General features: G+C 37.9%; 1 protein-coding gene across 4 annotated transcripts in view; it reads left to right on the forward strand.

Annotated features, from left to right (window-relative positions):
- The window catches only part of CDKAL1 (CDK5 regulatory subunit associated protein 1 like 1), a 420,128-nt gene that overhangs the window by 312,243 nt on the left and 81,124 nt on the right, over positions 1-26,761 (forward strand). For all 4 annotated transcript variants that reach the window (XM_064443696.1, XM_064443697.1, XM_064443698.1 and 1 more), the window contains one exon: positions 16,160-16,222. In XM_064443696.1, coding sequence (XP_064299766.1) covers positions 16,160-16,222 — 63 coding nt within the window. The remainder of the gene's footprint in view (positions 1-16,159; positions 16,223-26,761) is intronic.

Genomic DNA, 26,761 nt, shown 5'->3' on the forward strand with positions numbered 1-26,761 from the left:
AAGAGCTTAATTTACCCTCTTCTGTTTAACTGGGTGCCATGGGAAGACAATACGTGAAGAGCTAAATTATTAAAAGAACATTAGCTGTTCTGTGGTCAGGAGTGTTACTTGGGAAATAGTAATGTCATTTTAACCCAGTTTTACATTCTTTCTTCTTATTTGTAGCACTAGTACTTATTGGTTTCAGTGAATTAGAACCTTCAGAGAAGAGGGGGCCTCTAATCCAGGGCTGATGAAAATCTGTAATTAGTAGATTTTGTTTCCCTCTTTTTTTTTTCCCCTGTAGTCCTTCAAAAATCCTGTGTTATGAGATCCTTTGTTCTTTTATCTCTTTGTAGAAATGGAGAGTAACTATTCAAACAGAGCAGGAGAAGCTTGTGTTAATCTCTTATGTTTTATATTCACATTACTTCTGATCAGAAGCTGGTGGTCTTTCCTGCATTACCAAGAATGGACAGGCATTTGATTTGTCATTCCTTGCCTGGAGTAACTTATGTATGTTTTTCTGCGAGGAGAAGGAAGTAGCATGTTACCATCTATATTATGCACTCTTACCCCTTCTTCCTTTAATAACATATATTCACGTCATCTTATTGTTAATGAATTTATTTTACTGCATTTGCATAGGGAAAGAAATAGCACATAGTGACGTACAACTGCTACGTGCAAGCATCTGAGCGTTTGTGTGATACATTGTATTACCAGCCTGAATTTGTGAGCTGGTGCTGTTATAGGATGTTCATAACATTATCCTCTGCAGTGGACCTGTTAGTAGGATCTCCTTCTATGAAAAGAATTTTGTCTGTATTAACTACAGATGCTTAACCAGTGAGCAAGTTATTCGACAATTGTTATTCTTGTCTTTTTTTCTGAAGACTGGGTATATTTGCTAGGTTATTTCAGCTTTGCAGTACTTCTGTGATGGACAGATCTATTGCTCTTTGCAAACTGCTCCACTTTAGTGAGTTCCACTTCTCCAACTCTGGTGCAAGACAGCTTCAGTGATTCTGCCCAAGCATCACAGCTGCAATAATGTATTTTCCTTGTCAGTTCCTTTTTAGGAAGACCTCATGACTTTTAGGGACAGTCTGTGGAGTATTAAGCATAGTAACATTTAGTGCTTTCAAATTTTAGGTGGATAGTTTTGATAGAAGTCAGAAATATAATTGCCTTTTTGGAGAAAACCCTCATTTGAGTGTATCTTAATAGAAAAAAAGAAGAGTAGGGCAGCTTGGAATCTTCCCTTCACATAGATAATTTATCTTTGAAAGCCTTACAGGCACTGATATTTTTCTAAAAGGGCAGATGACACTAATCCAGATGGACAGTTCTGCCACCATAAATTCAGAAAAGACAGCTAAGGCTGCAGGCCTTTCGTGTTTCTCCTGGAGCAAAAATGTCCATGGAGAATCAGACATCTGTCTAAATGGTCTCATCATTTCATAACCATCAATTAGATTATGCTTACCATAAATGCTGTCTCCAGCTTAGAGAACAGTTAGAGCACAGTTAAGCAAAACTAGGCATGTTTTTTTGTTTGTTTGTTTTTATAAGCAATTGCAGTGATGCTGAGTCATGTACTTGAAAAACAAGTCAAGATGTTGTTCAGAACTTAAATGCTACCCCAAAATTCTGTTTTTCCCAGCTTTTACTCCCATTTCATCCACCTACTGCTAAATACATGGTTTCAGATTTAAGTCTGGATGCTCATTATCTCCAGTAGGCTATCTAGAAAAATCTCACTCTAGGTGGTTTTTGTTGTTGTCATTGGATTTGGGTTTTGTTGGGTTTTTTGTTAATTTGGATTTCTCCACTTTCCCGTTGTGTTCAATCATAAAAGTGATAGTGCTGATAGTTGTGTTAACTCAAATTCCAGATTCTAGTCAGGTAAATATTTTAATAAGCAATGTAAGAGAACATGATGTGGACGTGTCTGGTAGGGATTTTATATTTAGTTGCATCGCAAAGGATCTGAATGCTTTAATTCTAAGTTTAAAAATTACACTTCTACTCTAAAATTAAGGATCTGTAACACCTTGTGTTCTTAATAATTTTAATTTCTCTGTCCTTTATTTTTTCAATATAACTATCACTTGTCTGGGGACTTGCGAGGAGATTCCTCTCTGTCCTAGAGATTTGGTCCATCACAATTTCTGAAAGCATTAGGGGATGACATTATATCAGGATCATCTTGATTTCAGTCACACAGAAACAACGTGAGGAAATAGCCATTTTGAAAAAAAAGGATTGTAGTAAGGTAAAATTAGCTTCATCTCTACTGAGAACAGGAGATGGCAGCTGTTTTGAGAGCAGTAATGTGACTGCAGCTTCATGATTGCATTGCCCTCAACTGCAGTGTGGATTCCAATCTTTCTATACATATTTTCAATAGTGTAAGCAATTCAGTTTCAATTATTGGTATAATTATTAGATTTTTCAAAAAAAGGCATTGTCGTGCCTAGATAAAAGACCATATATTCGCTTTCTCTTACAATCTCTTTCCTTCTCTCTTTCTATATATCATCAAATAATTACCTTGCTCCCAGCTAGAAAATTTTGTCAGTCAACTACTGAACCTTTCCTTTAATTCCTCTGAAGAGTCTCCCTAAATCTTTCTCCTGTATTATTGTATTAAGCACTGTGCTTACTATACTGAGGTGAATAACCAAGTTACAAACTTCATAACTGAACTACTATTTGATCTCAAAAATAATTTGCTTCAGGAATAGAGGTAGGTACAGGATCTTTTCCCTTATGGTATATAGCAGGGAGTTACTAAAGTCTTTCAGTACATGAAGGGAATGGTGGGTGTGCCCTGTCCATGGCGGACAAAGATGTGAGACCTTGTCTCACATCTGAAAGTGTCTACCCAGTCTCCAGAAGCTCAGTTTTCAGCAGCTTTCATGCTAAGCAGTACTTGTCTTAGGCGAGCAGTTGCTTTTGGTTCAGGGACAGCCAGGCATATATTCTGTTTCCCCTCTGTAGGAATGTACCATGCCCATCCAACCACACTGCAGGTAGTTTGCCCCTCTGCCGTCCATCCACCCCCAAATACTGTGTCCAGGCAAAACTCCTCCTGAATCTAAAACCTCATCCATCTATATACTGGGCATTTTATTTGTTAAATATGCACAGAATCACACAGAATCACAGGTTGGAAGGGACCTCAGGGATCATCTAGTCCAACCTTTCTAGGAAGAGCACAGTCTAGACAAGATGGCCCAGCACCCTGTCCAGTCGACTCCTGAAGGTGTCCAGTCATTACTAGGGAAAAAGAAAAAAAATCTATGATCCGACATTATATCCCACTCCATTTAATCAAACCATCACTTAAATCTGTCACTATATTTGCCAATTGTAGGAGCAGTGCATACTGCACTAAGAGATTTTTTTCTATAAGGATAACATAATGCAATATGTCCTTTCTCAGTGTTGTCTGCCAGACAAGCTGTATTTGACCGTTTCTGTGAGAGCAAACCAACCATCTTATATTTCACGCCTTCATTCTCTGATGGCTACTTATTTTCCTTAGACTGCTTTGGTTTTGCTTCCCTCTAAGAGGTCTCTAAGAAGTTTCCTGATGCCCTTTCATGACTGAGTGGCTGCAAATCCCCCATATTTCTCCACCAATTAAAATTTTGCAGGGGACTAGACACAGGTATTCTTGGGTAACAGTGGATACAGTATGATGTTTAATTCCTCCTTTGCTGGATAGATATAGGTTTTGTAGTTCTGAATCTCCACACACAAACAGGTGAATCTTCTGTGGTAGCTCATGTGCTTCTACCTATTCAAAATAAATAATTGTCTATGTGTCACCAAACTGTCCCTGGCTGATTGACAAATAATCACATTCCTGTATCAGGCAATATTAGCTGTCCTCTCCTTCAGCACTTTTTAACTCCAAGCAACAGGACAGCAATTAGAATAGCATTGCTCGTACAATGGCCACCTTTTGCTCTGTTCACAGCTCTAAAGGAGAGGGAGCACAGCTGAACCTTGCAGTTGTACCGTCAAGTAAAAAGCTAGTAAGCTCCCCATTGAGCAGACAGTAAGGAGGGATGACAGCTGAGGGCTGCTCTTGCCTTTGAGCATGTGCTTCAGGCATTAGTGGGTAGTGATGTGGCACAGTGTGCCTAGGGAAGCCTGGGTCGGAGCTAGGGCAAGGGAAGAATTCATCTGCTGTCTGGGATGGATTTAGAAATAACTTTATAAGTTTCATGTGCTCTGTGATATGTGAGAGAACCGGCGGCACAGTGTTAAGCACTTGCAGGTAGGAGTGGAACTTTGGATGGTGTTGATTAGTTAATGCGATTGAAATGCCCAGAAAGGAAGGGGATCATCTCCCTTGCTTCTAATACTCACAGGCATAGCAGAATCAGTAAGACTTCTTGCCTTAGATTAATGGTGGCCAATCCAAAGATCATACAATGGGAATATGTAGGGATGTTCCTCTCCTAAAATTAAGGAAGAGAGCTGGGGAGATCAGGAGGTGGGAGAAAAAGAAAGAAAAAGGAAATAAAAGTGAGTAGGAAAAGGAACAATGCCACTTATTCAACAGTACTGCTACTCTGGTTTACCATCATTACCTTTGAGCTCCTTTGTTAAGTGCTGTGACTAAATGGCATTACATGCCCCAGGAGTTAGATGCAGCTGTGATAAGTGCTTCTGGTGTATCAAAGATGCTTGGCTCCTGACACCCGCCCCCAGAACACATGCAATAATGCGTGGTGTAACATGCAGAATGTACTTGATGTATAAGAGAAGCCAAGACTGATTAACGACTGAGTTTGACTGCTGAACCTCTGTACTACACTTTGTTTTCTCAGCAGTATGCTTTTATTTACTGCTTGCTACTCTTCCAGAATAAAGACCTGAGTGAAGACTTTTACAGCAAGTTTGGGACCAGAGAGTTGAAAATGTGAAAGCTGGAGGAGGGGGCAGACCATGAAGGAAAAATCAATATATAATCTTTCATATTTGTTTGTGAACTATTGAAGTATTCCAGGTTGACATTTTCCAGCAAATTTTGCGCTTGCTGTCTGGTAGTTTTATTTACACGTTTCCTTATGTTTTTTTATGAGAACAGCTGTGAGGTACTGCAGAAAGCCTTACAAACCATCAAGATAGCTGTGATTTCTCTTATCTACAAGGCCAGTTATTCTCTGATGGGATTAATTTTGATTGATGTAGCTGTTGGTTACTGGCAAATTAGTGTTGGCTCTTTGTGTTACTTTCTACATGCTTACAAAGAGTTTTGCATATTTCCCCCCCTATTTTTCCAGGAACTATATAAACTGACTGCCCTACGGAAGCCTGGTTCCTCCTTTTTCCCTGTTTTAAAGATGGTTAAAATGTTTGACTACTTCTATGCTGTTTCTTTAAATCTACCAGAGTGCTCACCATTTGGTGTGCAGCCAGGACTGCGGGTTTATGGGATGAGTTCAAAGGAAGGTAATTACCTGTGGATAGTTTTCTTTTGTGGTTAGACAAAGCTACTGAACAGAATTTTACAAAAGTTTAAAGGCAGTTTTATTTTAGAGCTAGATTCAGCTTAAGTTCAAACCACTAAGTTATTTGACCAGGTGCTGAAATGAAAATCTGTTTTTATTGTTCTGGGAGCCAGTTGAGCCGGTAGGTTTTAAAATAGGTTGCACCCTTTTGGAAAGCTATAAATTATCTGCCTATGGAGCTGCTGAAAATTCATTTCATATCTGAATCTGGGGAATGAGTTAAATTGCACAGTCATAGCTGGGCTGTGCAGAGTCAGACCCCTGAGAGAAGGCAAGAATATTTTTACTCTAGCCAGGAGCCATGGCTTTTAATTCTTGCACTGCAGTATTTCAGGCGCCTGGTAGAATAGAACACTTACACTTCTGAGGAGCACAACTGTCTTGCTTGAGAATGCAAGTCAAAATTCAAAGCTAGGCTGGTAATCCACTTGGGAAACCAAGTTGGCGTTCTACTTTTTTGAATTTTGCTTTGTTTTTACAGCCAGAACTGATTGGAATGAAAATTACCAGTCGACTAGTTGACTGTCCAATATAAAAAACTTTTATGAAAGTATAGTCCTGTAAGATTGGTAATGACTGTGAGGATTCATTACTGTCACAGTTTAAACCCAGCTAGCAATCAAGCACCACACAGCCGCCCGCTCACTCCCCCCAGGTGGGATGAGGGAGAGAATTGGAAGAGTAAAAGTGAGGAAACTTGTGGGCAAAAGCCACACACAGAAGTAAAGTAAAACAAGGAATTCATTCACTGCTTCCCATGGGCAGGCAGGTGTTCAGCCATCCCCAGGAAAGCAGGGCTCCATCACACGTAACGGTTACTTGGGAAGACAAACGCCATCACTCCAAACATCCCCCCTTTTTCTTCTTCCCACAGCTTTATATGCGGAGCATGACATGATATGGTGTGGGATATCCCTTGGGTCAGTTTGGGTCAGCTGTGCCAGCCATGACCCCTCCCAGCTTCTTGCACACCCGGCAGAGCTTGGGGAGCTGAAAAAGTCCTTGACTAGTGTAGGCACTACTTAGCAGCAAGTAAATCATCTCCACATTATCAACACAGTTTTTAGCACAAACACAAAACCTAGCCCCATACTAGCTACTGTGAAGAAAATTAACTCTATCCCAGCTGAAACCAGGACGATTACCCGTCCTACTTCCCCTGTGAGTCTGTCTGGAAAACCTGATGGAATTCTGAGATTTTAGTTGCAAGGAAGCTGAAATAGCATCAGTTTTGTAGACCACATAGTCTTGCACTGAATAGAAGGGAAGGAAGGTACTCAGTACAGATAATGTGAAGTAGTTTTTGATTTTAAGGGAGAAAACAAATTTTACCTCCAATATAAATACATATGTGATCAGCATCTCAGGTAAATTTCCCCTTTCACTATAAATCTATTTCTCAGAAAAATTCAAAAGTCAAAAAATGGAAATGTAGTTTACTAAAATGAGTTTAGTTGTGTCACGGACTGTTTTCCTTTTTTGTAGGCTTTATGGTTTAGCATCCATAGCTATTGTTTATAAACAAGCAGAAGACTATATAATTATTCTGTATTTCCTATTTAAACTTAGTTCACTAAAATTTTCAAGATTATAACATTGTTCTTCAAAAGTAGTTTATATGAAAGGCATCAGGATAAACTCAATGCATAGATTTATTTTACTTCTACATTTAAATCACAACACAAACTGCATGAATACACGCATACATGGAGTATATTGGAAGCCTCTGCCGTGAATTACGAAGATAGAGACAGGTGTCATGAGGGCAATAAAAGCTGAAAATTGTGCATCTTTTTCTTTTACCAGTGATTATGAATTATGTACTCTGATCTGGTGCTTCAAGAGTGTTACAGGAATTTTAAGGGCTCTTTTGTAAATCTTCCCTGATAGGGGACTGAAGTGAGGCCGAGAGAGAAACAAAATTTCTTCAAACACCTTTTACTCATTAAGCTGTTGTTATTAGTAGAACCAAGCAATTTCTGTTAAAAGAGGATAACTCTTTGCACAACACATTCGTTTAGTCACTGGCATTCACTCGCATGCTCACCCGTGGTTACCTGCGGAGCAGCAGCTAGGAGGCCAGGCCCGCTGTGTGCTCAGGTGTCGAGGGTCAGCCTGTGGGTGCTTGGAAAGTCCCTGAGAGCAATCTTTGTTCCTTTAGGTATAAATGTAATCTTGCAGTCTTCATCGGTGTTAGGAGTCACTGCCCTCTTGGATGTGGTCCAAGTCTTTGTCCGTTGTTGACCGTACTGGCCTTGGGCAGATGGAACAGACTGTTGGTGTCGTGAGTTTGTTAGTTATTGCAGATTCAGCAGCAGCTAACAAACTGAGTACTGAGTCTCCGATACTAGTACTTCAGTACTTCTGAGTACTGGTCTTCAGAGCTTATTAGTCCTTGAAAAAATCTCATATGCTACATTTTCAGCAGGTAATGTTACCATCTCTGGCCTGCTGTATTCTGTTACAACTCCATCCAAATCCATAGAAGCCTATAGAACCCATTCACAGGCGCTCATACAGAAGGGACCTCTGTGGCAACTGGATGTTACATTTATATATTCTTTGTCCTTCTGTCCTCTTCACTGGCTCATAATGAAGTGGAAGAACAATGGAAGAAGTTTTAACTGTGTCTTTTTTTGACTTGAATTGCAGTTAGGTAACTTTAATACTGGAAATTTTTCCCTTTTTAATTCAGAATTTTAATATACTTTATGAAACAGTCTGCTCAGAGCTGGAAATGGTGCCAGCAGTTGTAGACATAAGGGAGTACTGGCCATAACTTAATCCCTGAAATTGGATGTATGCAGCAGAACAGAAAAATCTATTACTTTAAATAAAAAAAAAAACTAACCCCATCTTGACTGTGGCAATTCCAGACTTCCTCAAATGAAGGCATGGTTTTGTAAAGCCACAGTTTGCCTTTAAAGTTTTTTAATGTGCATTTATTTGATTTAATTAATTTTTTTTTGTATCTTGGAAGTGATTAGGCTTGTCCATCATTTGCAAATCATGTGACATTTATGACAGCCCATAAATTGTGCTTTGGAAGGAAAGGACACTGAAATATCCTGAGGTGGATTCCTGGTGACCCTTTGCTGAACTTCATCTGTCTTTGATAATCCAAGCTCACTCCTTCAAAGCCATCACAGTCAATCAGGTCACTGAGTGCTTTGGAACTCGTACCTTCCGCTGTTTTCATTGTTGCGCCTGCGCCTCTGGTCAGTGTGCTAGAAATCCACGTGGGACTTGGAATAGCTGAAAAACTGGAAGTGCAGTGGAGGATTGAATAATAGATTAAGGTAAAACAGTGGGGGCAATTTTTGTGCATGTGGTGAATTTGTGTGTATTGTGGGTACACAAGTGGTCTGTCCCACACTGCAGGCACTTGAGCACTGTTTACCACTCACTATTTGTACCACACTGTACCGTCTGGAGCACTTTTCTTTCTTTCTGGGATGGTGGAAAACCTGGTGCTTTCAAGGCTGCTGTTGTGCAATAGAGCACTCAGGTGTCTCACCAGATTATAAAAAGGAAAAGAGTGTACTGCAGACAAGTCAGTCCTGGGTTTGTATGTAAACCCATATAGTCCTGGGCTCGACAGATCTACATATATAAAAATTACATTGCATTACTCAAATGTAGTTTGCAGTTCATTCTCTTTTATATTATTGCATAACTGGGCACAATAACTATATATATTCAAAATCAGTCTGTCCCTCCCGACCAATCACTTTATTTCTGATTCAGTGTCAGTCTCATTTGAAATATGGCTGATAACCCAGGCCAAGTTTCTGTTGGATACTTTTGTTCTACAAAACCTTTTTGAGCTGAACAGTTTTCCTGATCAGTTACAGTGGCATCCTTAGAAAATACCCACCTCATATAGATTTTGTAATTTCAGTATGAATTTCAGACATAAAAATCTACTGGAAGTGAGACAGGGCATTTACAAACCATACCCATTTAAAGGACCCTCAAGATGAACAAGTGTGGAAGGCCTTTTTTGAAATTAAGGACATATTTGTGAAAGTCTTCAGAATAAATTTTGCATAATTTATCCTCTGCTAACAGGAGATTTTAATATAAAAATGGCAGGAATAACAAACATTAATCCTAAACGACGTTAAATGACTCAAATGTACCAGAAGGAATGGAATTCAGTAATATTTGTAAAATATGTGAGTTTGAAGAGTCTGATTACATAGCTGAAATTACATTGGAGATAAGAAGGAAGAAATTGAAATGCCCATAGTTTAATTGAAAATGCATCCTTCAAGAAATTATTTTCTAATACATTGACATAGAATCTTTCGAGGATCCTATGCTGTTTTTTGAAAATGTTTCCATTTTTCCATAAACAAGAATCTCTCCTTAAAATGTAAAATAGAGTAAACCATGACTAATTCTGTTGCCATAATCCTGAAGACAGGATCACTTTAATGTTTGCAATCATTTTCTTGTCAAATATCATTAGTAAAGGTGTGTAATGTCTTATATATTTTCCACTTTTAGACAAAAAAAACACACTGATAGGCTCATAAACCTTTGTTCTAAATTTTTTAGAATTATTGAGTCTATAAAAGACTAAAGAGTATATAAAATGAGAATTATGAATGTATAATTCTGTTATTAATCGGAGTGGGAAAAAACATCCACCATCCTGGAACATTGAGGTAAACTGCTGACTATAACACATAGTACGCTGACATTTTCCGTGTGTACATCAAACATTATTATAAAATAATTTCTTAAACCAAGCTAAATAACGAAATGCACGTGTATAAATAGTTAAAGTAGAACAGTTGAGTCTATTTTAGCATAGTAACTCAGGTAGGTTAGGTCAAAAAGGCTAGCTAATCCCCAGATGATTTTGTGTGCTTCATTATAGATGTGGTCAGAAAGACAGGAATAATATCAGTAGAAGCGAGTTAGCTACAGGAAGTAGAAAACTTGTCAGGTCTGTATTGCCACTTCTGCGCTTTCAGACCTTGCAGGGCACGGGCACAAGAGCATAATGAACACCAGTTATGGTTCTATCAAGAAATCTGGCTGGGCCACAACATTTTTTTCAGGATACTTTCTAAGAGAGTGATTTACTGAATAACTCAAGGTCAAAGAGAAGGGTCCACTGGTTTCTGATCACTGTTTTAAAAATTGTTTTGCAGAACAAAAAAGCAATCTGTAAATTCCGATAACATGGCAGTTTCAGTGGTTTGGCTCATGTCTGTATTGAGGTTATAGGTACATACAGTTAAGCTCTATGGATTGATTCTGCAAGCAAGGGTTTTAAATGTACATTGCTTGGAGTAGTTACTACGTCTCTCTCTGGTGTTTTGCCAGGTAACTCTCTGGAGATTAAAGTTAGGCCAGTCAGTGTCTTTAGATAGGATGCTTCCACCTCCATAGTATTTTATAAAAGTTTGGAGTTAGGAACTACCCAAGGCCTTTATAGTTTTGAGATCACTGTTGTAACCTGGGGGAAAAGAAAGGCACAGCTTCATTATTGCTCTGAAAATGCGTGTTACTGAAGTTAGAGAATGCCATAACACCAAATGCGTTAGGCGTGCTGTTTCAGAAAAGAAAGCTCTAATCTCATGATCTTCACTCTTGCAAGCGTTGTTTACGCTGGAGCTTCCATGCTTTTGGTAATACTGGGGAAGAAAACTGTGAAAATACTTGCAAAGCTGTCTCGTTCTTCTCCCAAAGTCTGTCAAAGTTGTAGCTAAATTCTGCCTTGGCTCACAAACTTTAGTGTGGTTTTAACTCCGAATTATGTAATCAATTAGATACTGCACAAGCAAGTAATGTGGTTTTCCAGAATTGTTTGAAAGAACAATGTTGCTGTTCATTGTTAGCATGCTCAAGTGTGTGAGATGTTTTATAAGCTCCAAAGTAAATAAGGTTCCTGTGTCAAAATAAAATTGTATTTTCATTCTGATCAACAGTATGTAAAAGAGAAATGGGTGAGAAGATGGTAGGTGAGGGAAGAGAACTGAAATAAAGACAGTCTGGTTGCCTTGACCCATGTTACTGTTCACTGTGATCATGAAGGAAAAGAATAGTATTTGAACGGAAACAGATATGAAACCCTGTTACTAAATCAGCCCCAAATACTGGAGGGATTTTAAAATATGGAAGCAGAAAAAGAAAAGCAGGAGAGCTTTGCTGATGATACATTGAGGCTGACACCTTCTGATAGAACTGGTAGAATCTGCAGATCTGTTGAAGTATTAGACTGGAATTAAGAACCTTGAAGGTGAAAACAGATTTTTTTAAAACAAAGTCGAGTGTAGAGGAAACCAGTGATACCTTCATATTTGGGAGTAAATTTGTCCCTTTTATTCCTAGACGAAAAACTGAGAATATTCCATTTAAGCTGCTTCTAAGTAATCGGTATTAAAAATATCTTGGCAGTATTGTAATTCTTCTTCACAGTAAACATCGTAGACCTACAATACCATGCTTGAAAGGAGAACAAACAAGTTTTAGGCTACATCAATATAATCTGAAAGGCAGGTAATTATCACCTGAGTATGAAAACAGGATCACCAGAGAAGTGCAATATATACACGTGTGAGCCTACAGTGCTTAGAATTTGGTATAGTTCCTTCATTTCTAAACTTACTTTTCTAAAGTATTTTCTGTTTATAAAAATGTATTGCTAGGAGACCCTTACCTTTACCCTATTTTCACACCATTGTTTGGAAAAAATAGAATTTAAGTTCAGCTTTATTCTTCTGAAGTAGGTAACAAAAACTTCAATGCTGGTTAACTTGTGCAGAAAATACTTTAAACAGTCTTAGAGATTCATCCTGTATGGGTTTTTTTGTTGTTGTTGTTAGGTTGGTTCTTTACATTCTACCTATTTGTTCTTTAAGTGATCGTTCCTGATCAAAAGTAGCATAATAATTCACAGTGTAGTCCACTTAAAGCATTAGAAAATGTTTTATTATTGCTAAAAATCAGTGCATGATAAAAAAGAGTAAAAATGCCAAGGTCACTAACTCCTGGCTTTATTGGTTTATAATTTTGGATGTGTTCTAAAAGGATCGTTTATCGTTACTATACTTCAAGCATATAATAAGCATCTTGGATGACCAGTGTCCTTTCAAATAATCTCAGTAGTTAAGAATAAGACCTTGAAAATCTGACGCCCATAAAATGAGAGACAGGGAAAATAAATACTTAGAGCAAAGTATCTCCCTTCTCAGACTGAGGCTCTACTGGTCATGTGAGTCATAGAATATTTGTCTCAAGTGATACATGACTCTTGGCAGTCCTGTTGGCAAACCAATACTGGAAAAGTTTGTGGAGGAATAGTGTGTCTCTGGATTGTTACATGTCAAATGCTCTTGCACCAAAATTATATACAGCCAGACTAAGAGTATTACAAGTAACCCACTGCCAAGAGTAACTTGGTTTAAGGAAATGTTCTGTGGTCACTGTACATAGGCTGTATCAATACATGGCAAACCTGAGAGAAGTATGGAAATAAACTACAAGTCTGATGCTGGTAAGAGGTCTTTTCATTTCTTGAAATATCCTCTGCTGATTTGTATTGTGATTTTGGAAAGACTCTTTAATTTTTCCAGCAAGATAATAAATTTAAATATATCCTATGCAGATCTGTGAGGATGTTTGAAAGCGATGCTGGTGCTGTACGTGGAACAGTACAATGGGACAGTACATTTGCCTAAGTTCAGAGGGTTCTCTGAGTGTCTTTTTACAATGTGATTTTGACAGCATTATTGGTACAGAACAAAGGAATGGGGAATCAGAACACTAAAGGGAAAGAGCAGGAAGATAGGAGAAAGAAAAATGTTTTTGTACTGGTCAAGAGAGTTCTTGAAAGGGACGTTGTACTAAGCTGAGGAAGAAGAAATAGGACTATGAAGCTGCATCAAGGAAGGAAATTCTGGGGAGATGCATGTAAATAGGCAGTTTAGGGACTGAAATAGTCCACTGGAGGCAATGAAGGAGAAGGAGCTTTTGGTTTTCTTATTTTCCTCTGACATATCTAGAGATGGAGAGGCCTGTGTTACTCTGTGCTTTACACTGCTTACAGGTGAGCTGGGAACCGTGCGTTTTCTTCATGTAAAAATCTTACTATTAATATCATGTGGCTCATGCCTGCTGTAGGAGTTGAAGGGGTTACCATTATACTAGCATGAATTCTTTGTCCTTTTCTTAGTCTCTGTGTTTTGAAATGTTTTTATTTTTTTTTTTAGAAATCTGGGTTAAGCTGAACTTGGTGTTCTAGAAAGACACAAATTATCACTAAGCAACCTTAACTCTGTGCTTAAGACACTCTCTGTATATTCAGAGTTCCTATAAAATAGTCAAATGCTGTTTAAATTTAGATCAGCTAAGCATACAGGGCAGCATTTTTGCATGTGTGTCTCCAAAAGTTCCATTCCGTGTTCCTCTATGTCATAAATTTCCAGCATTTCCCCAGTCAGAAACATTTTGGGTTTTTTTACAAAAAGCAAAACTTCTACCTTTTGTGGAAAGGTGGGAAAGAAACCATAATTTCCTACAATAAAAAGTGGAAGATACGTCCGTGTGTTGTGTAAGGGTATCCATCTTCATTCTTCATCTTGTCTAGCTGAGTATGTAAAAAGCATTTTGGTCAGAGTCTGAGGGTGAAGGATAGGAAGGTTTCTGTCATACAATTTTATTGAATGTTATTAAAACTATTGAAGAAAAAAAAAAGCCCCCCGCCCAAAAAAAAAAACCACCACACAAAACCACTTCATATGCAGTCAAAACGAATTCAAGAGAAGTAGCCTTCAGTAAGAAAAAGCAAGAATTGGACTTTTCCTGTATTTTTGTGGGGTTTTTTTTCCTACAAATTTTAGTGGAGATCTTCAGGTTCCAAACTAAAATGTTTTTGTCTACTTCTTGGATGATTCTACACTAAATTAGTTTTCTAAGCAACCTTTTTATACAATCATTTTGGTATCTCTTTTCAATTTATCATCACATTTCTCCAAATCCTTTTTATAGTATTTTAAGCACTTCTACTGTATATAACTGTACTACTAGGAAAGAAGTCATTGTAGGGTGGTGACGGAATTTGGCTTGTGCTACCTGATGCTTTCATGTGAGTGGTTTTTTCCCCACTGGAAATAAAAGAGGTATTAATGTATTTTAGAGGGTGAAGGTTCCTCTACTAAGGGAGGTCTTTTCTTGAAGGCATGTTCAATTGCTGAGAAAGTCTATACTAACAGAAATGTCTTTTTTAATACCACTTCTGTTAGTTTTAAAGCCCCTTAGTAAACCCAGAGAAACTAGTCTTGTTAGGTGTTACTTACGGTAATTGAATAACTTGTCTATGACAGAAGTAAACTTCTCATACTGAAAACGAAATATACTGTTCTTGTTTGAGGAGGGACAGTGAGTAAGAAATTGTTTTCTTGACTCTTTAGCGGTCATAACTAAAACATAGCTAGGGACCTCACAGATGTAGTAATATTAATCTGATGCCTTTAATGACTCAGAAGTATCCAGCTGTTGTAAATTTGTACTAGTAACTAAAGTTATAGCTTTTATGACTAAGTTGCTGCATCTGAACACTTCCCTGAAAGTAAAAACTGTGTAACGAAAGGAAATATGTAGTTCCTTTTGCATATTCAAAAATTACTGAATTGTCCTATAGTTTCCAAAACTTAAAATAAATACTGCAGTCATGCAGCTGTCTAGCTGCTGGAAACATGAACAGATCCTACCAGTTTAGTTGGAAAACTACTTTCACAGAAACGATGGCTGAAATAAGACAACAGTATAAGACTCCAGGCAAGGAGTTCTTGTAGTTGTCCCTCCTTTACACAGTTTCCAACACACAATGCTCTGCCCTCCCGAGCTATGAGATAAGTCAACATCAATTTTGACCGAATAAAACTTTGAACTTACTTGTGACTCATCTCTGCATTAAAGATGAAGGGTGGTTTTTCTCCTCTCCCTGCCCCCCCCCCCCCCCCAGAATGCAGCTGAGACATTCTATTTAATGTTTGCTGAAATCACTGAAAGCTCTTTCATTGATTTCAGTAGAAGCTGGATTAAGCAGGTTTTGTCTTTGAACTTTACTCTTAACAGAAGGAGTTTTTTTCCCTTTGCCTTGGCATTAAATGGCATACCACCTATAAATTTTCCACAATCAAGGCAATGAGAGTAGTAGCATCAAAGAAATCGAAAAATAGTAAATGATTCCTCTTTAAACTGTCTTCCTTTAAACCTAATCTGCTATAAAGCAAGATGGCATGTACATGCTAGAATAGTAGACAAGTCTTTGCAAGATTGGAGCCTGATCTTCAGATTTTGTTATCTGTATTTTAAAATATTATTTGTGATTTATTGTGCAGAAATTAAAACAAATCTGAATTGTTTACACATTCCACTGATGTGCCATAGATTAGTGTTTGTTATTTTTTAAGGATATGTTCTTAAAATCGTTAATATATATGCTAATTATTTCCTGTGATATTTAATATCCTTAATCTGCATACACTGCTCTTCATACCTACAGTTCCATTAACAAAGTGGGGAGAGAATGTGTTTGTACCTGCATACAGCTTTTTAAATCAGTAGTCTCTTTCTTTTTCCTTTAACTTTTCTGATACAGTTTCTTTATTAACATTACTTTTCAGAAAAAACAGAGAACAAAGGATCTGTCCCAGCTGTTTCATTCATACAATCCATATGATCATAAGGTAAGAAGAAATATACTACCTACGTTTTTTGTTAAGAATAATTCCAAACATTTGCTTATAGCTACATTTCATGTTTAATGCAAAAATGAGAGGAAATTATAAAATTGAAGGCGCTAGGGTATTCATGGTACTTAAATTATGCTATCATAATTGTTTTTTCAAGCCAATCTTGAAAAGCTGTATTTTCTGATTTGTGAAACCAATGAGTCACATTAACCTCACAGAAGTATAATTTATAGACTGGCAGTAAATCCTGCAAAGTGACCATATGCGGTATCAGATTCCCCTCTCTTTTTCTCTCTATTTAGTACTGTGTTACTCGTGAGTACGTTGCTTAGCCTGTTGTGTCAGTTAGGCCCTGAGATACATGATACTAATGAATTACCTATTGATTCTGGAAGCACCATTGGAAGAGGCTGCTTTGCTAACAAGCCTGATGGTTGTCTGGGGGAAGAAGAAGAAATACACATCATCCTTATAACTTGATCCTTGTTTGTAAAGTCTGGGAACACTGGTAAAGAAACCCACTTGTTTATTATAACACATAATATAGGGTAAGAAAAGAAGATCACATCCCTAAAGCCATTGCAATGTGAAATAAAAAATTAAAGCTGTTACAAGAAGATTTTGGAGAACCAGGAGACAGTGATCACAGCACTTCTGTGCTATAACTCTTTGTCATGGGGTTTTTGTAGACATTATGCAAAAGAGAACGTTAAGCAGAAGAATGAAGGAGAGTTAAGTAGGTTCGTAAATATTTTCGGGGAGTTCCTCCTGTCCTGGAGGCATCTGTGGGCATGTTTTTTTTAAGCAAGTGCACTAAATCCATTAACAGTTTGTCAGCAGCATGAGATCCCTGTCTTTGCTGCTTCTGTTTTGCAAAGTGTATTTGATTTTGCCAGTATCCATTTCAAAAAAGAAAAATTTGAAACTTTTTTTTTGTTTAGACATTTCAAAGGAAAGTTCTGAACTATACCCCTTCTTTTCCTGGCCATGTACCAAGTACCAATATATTGGAAAAAATAAGTAGGTTTTATATTTAGGGGAAGACGGTGGTGGAAGTGTATGTATGTGCCCCTGTCTGTATGTATCAACATATGTGTGTATGTAGTACACATATGTCTCTGAGAAAGAAATGTATTGTGTAAATCCTAATGAATTAAATTTGTCAGGTCAGTTGCTGCTATGAGAGTTACCAGCAACTTGAAAATTTACAGTTTAAAAAGACCACTGTCAAACAGCAGGTGTATTCTATAATTTTAATAATTATATATAATTTCAAGTTAAATCTGTCACTTTGAAGTATTTTTTTATAGATAGACTTGCATTATTTACAGGGATCGGTAAAGCAGATATTAAGGGCCTGTGAAAATTGAGAAATATGAAGAATACAGGAAATTAATGTGACGAGATTTTGAATGGGATCATTACTTTTTTGAGCTGAAGCATTTTAAGGTAAATGTAATAGTAAGTCAATTAAGATCTAATAAGGAGAAGCAACTGATGAACCAGAAGCTTTGATATTCCTCTCCGTGCCTAAATTCTCCTGTGCCAAACACTTTTTATTCATAGTACAAGGAAATTCCATTATTCTTTTATTAGCACTTTTAATGGAGCTTGGCCATTTGTAACTCCTGCTGCCTTCCTGCTCATATCCTTTGTGGCATTAAATCAAAGTATCCTCAAATGATTTTGGCTTCAGTTGTGAAGACTTGTGCACTCTTTACAAATTAGTCATCAGGCAATGTGGAATTTGAATATAAATGCTCAGATATATTCCCTTTTGATCTTTGTTTTAGGACCTTTAATAAATTATTAAAAGTAGCACAATTGTTTGATGAGTGACTTTTGAAGATCCGCTTTTGCTCCTTCCAAGCACATTCTGCCTACATATCTGAGAGTAAAAGCAGGGGAAAAGGACAAATCAAAGTTTATCAAAAAGATGATCTTTTCTTATTTTCCATTTGACAGTGAAGGTTTTCCTTCTGCCAACTACTTCCTGTTTGTAGTGGCTGCAACAAATCCATTGCGGATTTCTTGCTCTGCTTGTAATTTCTACCTCAGCAGTTAGTTTTGCAATCATGGCAGTCCAGGGGAGGGCTTTTAATTTTTATATTAAATCTAACAGTAATCAACATTAGTTGAAAATACGGTTATTTCAAGTGGGGGTCTACATTAGTTTTACTCTGGTTCTGTTTGGCTGATTTACATGGCAGAAGGGTTGGGGGTTGGAGTGCTGTTTGCTATTTTGTAGATTATATTCAGTCTATGTAAAAAGGAGATTTTTATGATGGTTTTGTGAAAGTGTTGGTGATGCAGGAGCATGGCATGAATGACTTGAATTACTGGTTTCCAGGATTATTAGTTGGTTGATTAAAAGGCTTTTCTCTGAGAACCTTTCTAAAGAAGAAAAGAGATAACCTTGAAGGATAAGCGAGAGGTTGGTACTACTAGTTAAAACAGATGTAAAAAGGAAGCTCATAAACTACAGTGGCTCAAACAAGATTGTCTAGCGAGGTTTGATAGTAGTCGATCCTTTTGTGATGGGATATTGCATAGAAAAGAGAAAAAAATTATCAGAAAACGTTCATTCTTCCAAGCTTGTGCTTCACTCATTAAATGAAAAAGTGATATTTTGATGGAGTAAGCACACTCACCTTACTAACCTTATTACTAGTTATGCTCGGTTAGGAGACCAATAGCTATTAGAAATAGTAGCTATTTCTGGGAATCTTACCTCAATGTATATTTACCTATCTAGTGGAAGTTGCTGCATCCTGAAAGACATTTTAAATGTCTGTGGTTCTGCATTCCCAGGTGAAAAGCCAGCTCTTTTAAGGAGGGGGAAAGCAAGGATTTCCTTTTCCTTCCACTTCCAGGTGTGGAGTCTTATCTTCTGTCTAGTGAGGCCTTAATTCAGTGACAGAGGGGGCAGAGCCTTTAAACTCTATGCAAAAGGGATGGAAGAGTAGGAGATATTCTGCCTCTGCTGATAGCAGCAGAAGAGTAAGCTGTATTCTTTAATGCCTAAATATTACAGTTTATCATCCTATTGCCCTTTTCATTGCTCAGATGAATTAATATGATAGCAAATCTCAGTAATTACCCTTTGGTCGTATGCTTCTATCCAGGGGAATTTGGTCCTGTTCTTTTTCACCTCGTGTCACCATAGTGCTTGCAGAGCCTCCTAATACAGAACTGGAGGCCTTTCAGATACCGTGCCACTGACAAAGCTCATTGTAGCATCAGTCTTGAATGCCTGGCAAATCTATGCGACTATAGATGTTAGACACATACAAAAAGTTCACTGTTCTCAGCTATTTTTTGTTGTTGTTGTTAGAATAAATAAATATCTTCTCAAACTAATGCTTTCCAAAAGTAAATAATTATTTAGGAAATGCCGAGATATATCTTGATTATGAAAAGCTGTTCCAAGTGGGTGTTTGCCATTTGTTTGAACTTATTTCGGTTAGCATGTGTAAAAATACATAGAACTCTATTTGTAGATTAAGCCATTCCTTGTTCTGAAATAATTGATTTTTTCCTGTGTTTATGTAGAGTAAGAGTATGTATAGTCTGGCTTTCTTGACTGCTGTGTAACTTTTCTCTAGTTAGCAATAGAACAGCTCTTCCAATTATATGTACGGTTTATCTTTTTCTAGGACCATCAGAAAAATAAGATAAAAATGACATCCTCATAAAGCTGTACCTTGTCAGTTTTAGTGATTTAAAATTAAAAAGTAGATAATTGAGTGCTCTTTTTACCCTGAGCTATAATCTGGCCAGTTTTCTTCCCAGCTCATTTAATGAAAGATTATGTTTGCACACAAGTAATTTCTGCTGAATCTTTCTTGTGTGAACACTGTGAGGTTTCACATTGCAAACAGCAAGGATTTTACTCTGTCTGCAGTGGATGTTTAACTCCCTTAGTGTCTTTCTCACAAATGATGTTTGCCCTTTAAAACTTGTGACCCAGTTTGTTGAAAGCTATTAAGGCAGTTGTGGTAGCACGTTACCTGGTCAAAACAACAGGTTTGAGAAGCTTAATATGAGCTTCAGGATTCAATATGCAGAAAATGTCCAAATTCAGCAGCACAGAGCCCTAGTTCCTTTTCTTCTTTTTGTCAGATAAGTTACGTATTCAGTCGAGCCCTGGAGCAGTTGTTTAAAACTATAATCCTCAATTTATGCTCTGTAAAAGAATGTTTTTTACATATAGTAAACAAAGTATAGCACAACTACTATTCATTTTGCTGCTCAGCCTTCTTGAGAGGTTAGCCAGAGAGACCTTAGGGCATGTCCATACATGCCTCTGGCAGCATTGGGCTGTTACAGTGAGAAATCCTCTGAGAGTTCTCCTTAAAACTCAGATCTGGATTCGTTTCTGCCTTTTGCAACCTGATTCTCTTGCTCAAGAATAAGGCATGATCTATGAAAAAATAAGGTCATGTCTCGTAGTGTTAGTGATTTATTTTAGCATATGCTGTGTCCAACCAAGTAAGAAATAAAGTCAGCGTTCATGTGATTTGAAAGGAGTTTTTTGAGATATTTCTTTCCAAGTTGGAAGTGCTCAGGATAAAAATACATTACTATTTTAGAACGTGCTCTGATTGATGCAACACTGCTATAATAATTGTAAGATCTTTAAGCTTCATGCCTTAAAATGTTCTTTATTAATGTGTTCTCAAAATGTTAAGACACTCAAAAAATTAAAACCCCGTAGTCAATGCCTGTGTGATTGGCAAGTTACATGGACCATTGTATTATGGTACACAATTAACTGACAAAAAGCTTTCTTTTTTTGTTGTGGTTTTGGGGAGGTTTGGGTTGGTTTGGGGGGGTGGTTTGTGGTTTGTTTTTTTCTTTGGTTGGTTTGTTTGGTTTGGGTTTTTTGCTAGCTCTTAGCCTGGTAAGCAATTTCAGGAGGCAGGGGAGTAATGTCCTGTATTCCACTGGCTTTGGTAAAGTTAGATGCGCACATAACTAACTCAAGGAAGATTAATAACAAGATTATGTATGGCTACCCTTAAAGTTAAGGTGCTAATGGTTGCTGTCACTTACAGACTTACCATGATATTTTTTTTCAACCAATTGTTTCAATAGTGCACAGACTCTTGCTCCAATTTTTAATGGAAAATATCAGCATCTTTAAATTGTGGTTGTAGGGCACCTCTTTCTTCTTCTGGGTTCTGCAGAGAAGCATTTGTAAGTCAGAAAAATTAAAAAATGATACTACTACACATTGAAAGAAGCTGCAAGTAATGAGGGGGTGAAACTATTTTAATAATGAAACAAACAGAAGCCACTGTCAAACAGGTTGGCTCTCTTTTGGCACTGCCTATGGAGGCATATCTGTATGGTCTGAGTGGTTTTCATTGGCAGTACCACAAAATATTAATCATAGCAATGCCCAAGGCTGTGTCGTTGTCTGCAAATCGTCATGGGCACCGGTGTGAAACATGAAGTATCCAAAAGCAAGAAGAAAGTCCCAGGTAAGGGGTGAGGGATTGGATTCAGTTGGCTTCTGGTAGCAAAACCTGTCAAGTCCTGCACTACTCCTGGCCCCTGTGCTGTAGCTGGTGGCCTCTGGGGGCCGCAGGCTGTGGCAGGGCAATGGAGAGTGTGGTGGTGGCAGCACCAAGAACCAGCAAATCTATCTTCACCGTGGTAAGGATTGCTTAGTTAAACAGCAGAAACGGGGAGATGGGAACTTCAGTGCCTCTGTTGGGACCAGTTTTCCTACCAGTGAGCTGCTTCCTTTCATTTTTCTCCCATGTTCAGGGAAGCTGGACCTTCTGGCATCCTTAACAAATAAGTAAAATTGAACAAAAGAAATTCTGATGTCTACTGAAAGAAGCATCTTTAAAACGCCTGATGTTGGCTAACTTTCTAATGGCAGGCATCGCCATACTACTCTGTTAATTAGATCCTGAAAACTTTGTTTTTGAAGATGTGTCTGCACAGTGGTACGATATGATTACATGAGAGGGCATGTAAATTGAAATGTTGGGCATTTGTAGAGCTGAAAGTGTTGCGATGAGAGTAGTTTCTTAAAAGAAGCTAGTGAAAGACTAAAGCACAGCTGCAGCATTAAACGTATCTGGCGGGTGAGATCTACATCTTTCTGTAATCTATGCTTGTACCTTTTTAGTAGTTCCTGACCTCCCAGGCTTTGCCATCTTCTACTTCCATGTTTGTTGCTGGCCATCTTTCATAGCCACTGGCATTAGGAAGTGGTTTGTTTCACATATGAGGCATGGCAACTAGCACGTTTACAAAAACTGGGTTTGGATGCTTTTTGGAGTCTGGAAATGGAAAATTTCAGAACTGCTGAAAAACACAAGCAATTCTTGTTATTTTTTCCTAAGGACAGTAATGTTTCTGGGATATTAACTGTGTTTTTTAAGATGTGCATGTGCAGTGGAAGTGCTGTGAATGTGTAGGTTTTACTTTTGAACCAGAAAAAAAAAAGTAGTTTGTGATACTGTCTCAGCCTTCAGATTTTTTTATGTAATGGCTTGGGTATATGATTCTGGAAAATAACAAAAATCCTTTTAAGCTGCTTTCCATTTATCCCAGGAACAGCATTGTACTAAATCATAAGGCAACTGTGAGGTTGCAATGCCTGTGATATAAGCCATAGTCTGAATTTCCTGAAGCAGGTGCTTTGAATAGTTCTTCTGTAAGATGAAAAAGATTTCTAGGTTATCGCTGAAAAGAGACAGAGCCTTTTGCTGTCTCCTGCCTCAAAATAGATTTCGGGTTTAATTTAATAGCTCAGATGTCAGATATGACCGCGTTTTATGGAAACATCCTTATTGTAACCTACATCCATTCTTCTCTTTTCCCTTCCCTCGTGTTCAGAACTGCTTTTTGGAGGAGGTTACATAAAGCTGTTTCGTGCTCTTGGTATGATGTGAGGCTTCAAAGACGACTACTGAAAGAGAAAAGCAATTTCTATTTGGAAGAGCAGTGCAGTGGCCTTGTGCTAATGGCACACTTGAACATTACTTGATGATAGCGAAGAAAATCTAATGGCCTGAAAAGCTTTTTCTTGACTTAACTCTTACCTGCATTGAAGTTTGTGCCGTCTGTAACGCAGAGCGAGCTAATAGATAGGCAGTTTAGAAACGGCTGCTCAAATACCAGGAATTGTTTCAGGGCTTTGTAGAGAATAGGAGAAGCATCAAGGAAGGCAGTGCAACAAAAGGGCTTACTTCTCTGTTGAATACACTGCATGGAAAAAGACGTATCTGCTCTGTCTTAATTCTACAGCTGAAATGTTGGGATAAGAGACTTGCAATCTTATTTGAAGTGTATATTGCATAAAGAAAATTAAAAAAAAAAAAGACACCAAAAAAAACCCAATTCCTGAATTTATTGCTGTAAAACCAATGGTTGGTTTGTTGGTTTTGTTGTAAACAAAACCTAAAATATATACAAACAGGTAGTGTGTATATGCTTAATGCTTTAGTTAAAACTGTATTCAGTGCTAGTAATTTTGCTGTAATTGCATATTTAAAGCATCTAACTCTGTCTGATGCTAACCCAATTGTTTGGGATTGTTACCTCAATTATCAACCAGAAGGGAGGCTTTTTCTGTTTAAGGTTAAACAGGTATTTTTTCTATTGTTTTAAAATGATCTTTCTAAAAAACAGTTAACAATAGTCTGACAAATCCCGTTTGCATCTACACACAAAGGTAATGCTGTATGATTATGCGTGGGCTTAGATGTTGAATAAGGTTTTGCAGGTACCAATGTATTATTGAAATACCTTCGTTAATGAATTTATTAATGAATGGAGAACATTTTCAAGCAATAAGCTGATGTAATCCACATATACCGCTCCCCCTCATGCAAATACACCTATATGTTTTTTCAGTTAAATAATCATTAAAATAAGGGTCATTCACTGTTTTTCTCCTTGGTACAGCATGCAAATGCTACCTGGTATAGCAGATTGCCTCAAATAAGTATCTTCTACCTCAAAAAAATATTGAAGTATAAAATGAGAGACAAGTTTTATGGTGACATTAAATACCTGTCATATAAACTCAAGTAAAACGAATTGTTTGAGGCGCAATAATCCTCTTACTATTTTCTGGAGAAAGGCATTACCTTTTGCTGCATGTCTTGTATCGCTTATGTACCTTGTCCATCATTACTGTGGTACTGATGCAAAAGTATGAAAAAGATAGGTATTTTAGGTTTTCTAAAATTAGTTGCTGGAAAACCTTGGCATCACAAAAAGTAAACAGGCCTGGCCCTGTTAAAACTTCTCTCAAGCTCTCTTTAATCTTGTGCTGGCAACGTGATGGAGTGTGTAACTAATAGGTCTGTGGTCATTTCAAGTTCAGATGAAGTTCAGATAGCTTTCCTTCTCCCATTCCCTAACATCTCATTTGATCTGTACCTGTGGGTGTGCAGTTTGTAGTGGAATGGATTTCCCAGTTATCTTTTACCTTCTGTCATTTTTTTCCCCCTCCCTCTTTTTTTATTCTATTGCCATTTCTTCCCCCCCCAAAAGAAAAAAGAAGTGTATTTCTTTTATGTGTAGTCTGCTTTCTTTTTTCTGTTTCTTCCTGCCTAACTATTCTTTGTTTAATAACTTCTTCAGGTATTAACATTGTATTCTCTCTCCATTTACTTTAATTCACCTGCCCTTCCATTTTTCTTGGGTTTTTTCCTCTTCATGGACCCCCTTAGTTCTACAGCTGTACTTTGTCATGGCATTCAAGTTGCTGTGGGAGACCATGTTGCCGTTGGAGGGGAAGGTATCAGTGCCACAGGTGGAGCAGCGCATGAGCGCAATGTCGTGGGAACCCACCGCAAAGCTGGTAGCGGAATTCATCACTATTCGAGAATTTAAACTTTGCTATTGACCTAAGTGTTCCTATGACCAATCTCTTGAGCTTGCTTGCTTTTAATGAATTACATATCCAGGCACCCAAGTTTTGGGAACTTCACTAATTGGTATGATAACTAGCTTTACATTCTGTTCCCTGTCTTCTCACTGGAGATCAATAGTTGGTTTAGCTCATAAAATTTCTGCAGTCTTTCTGTGTACTTGAATTAATTTGACATGTTATTTAAAGTTCTAAATGTTAACCAAGTTGGCATCAGTCCATTTATTACCAGAATATTTTAGGCAATCTTCTGGTAAGCAAAATCTTGGGTAAGATTTTTTACTTTCTTGCATGGAGTGAACATATTCCGTTTACTTTTCTTCTTCTTTATTCCTGTTTAAAAGCTTGTTTTAATGACCCTTTGATACAAAGCTGTGAAGCAGGTGTGTATTTTCTGGCTTTCTGTCGGATAATAAGAGTATGGAAATGTTGATCTCCTTATCCTTTCTTAATATTCCTCTGCATAGCCTTTCATATACACGCGCACGCGTGCACGTACACAAAAACCCATCATCAACAAAAAATTTGACCTGAGATTGATTCCAAGTATCATCCAGAAACAATCTGCTGTATTTCAAGTCAGGGAAGGATAGGATCACATCTTTCCTGATTTGGAATAAGTCAGCACCAGCTACGATTCCATCTCCTGGTGTCATTTAAGCTCTTGGAACTAGAAACACTCCTTTAGTTTTTATTGTGTTACAATTTCCTGTCCGTACTATATGCCACTTAAAGAGTGAAGAAAGGTTAGTTATCATACAGATGAAAAGACAAGTCTGAGTAAATTGACCATGCAAAACTGTAGATAGGATCTGGGCTTTAGATTGTTCTGCACAGGAGACTTGTTCCCCTGCTGTCTGTCGGCACAGCGCAGTTAGGCCACTCTCGGCGTGAGCTCGAGTGCTCTGCGTTGAAGAGCAGCTGGAGGAGGAGTGTCAGGATCTGCTCGCAAATGTGGATTTTGCGTACTCGGTCTAGGTGATTGTCACCTGCAGCAAAGCACCTAGCTGCATGTGAAATTTTAGGGCTCTTACAAACATGCTCTCAGTGGTCTTGCCCTCAGTCTGCTTGTGTCTGAGCGAAGGGCTCATGGTCTTAAGGGATGGGGGATGTTTGTATTCAGATGTAACTTGAAAAATACCCTTTTGCTCATCCTTTTCAGGAATTGCAGGATGAGCACTGAAGGATGTCAGTGCTCTGGTGATTTAGTATGCATGCCTACAGTTAAACTAGCAATGTTCAGTTAGGTTACTCAGATGCTCACATATACTCTATTCGTGTAAATCAGAGTAAGCTTGAAAGGCTTCCAAACCTAGTTCCAGGGTAGAGGCTCAGAGTCAATAGACTTTGAGTTCACTCTGCAGTGCGGACATACTGTGGAGGTTTAGGTCCCAGATCAGAGCAGAAGAAAGCATGTAAAACACAATTCGATTCCAGCTGCAGTTTGAGCTTTAGTGTATTAGAAGGAAGGAATGGTGCTGTCAGTAGGAAGAGAGGTACAAACCTGGGTTTTGTTATAAATGCACGTTAACAAAGCATATTTCATTCCTTAAATATGACATGTTCTTTGTATTTTTTCTTCTGTATTCTGATATTTTATGAACATAAAACAGTTTTCATCCAAAAAACTG

The sequence above is a fragment of the Phalacrocorax carbo genome, chromosome 2 (assembly GCF_963921805.1).
Source record: "Phalacrocorax carbo chromosome 2, bPhaCar2.1, whole genome shotgun sequence".
Classification (NCBI taxonomy): domain Eukaryota; kingdom Metazoa; phylum Chordata; class Aves; order Suliformes; family Phalacrocoracidae; genus Phalacrocorax; species Phalacrocorax carbo.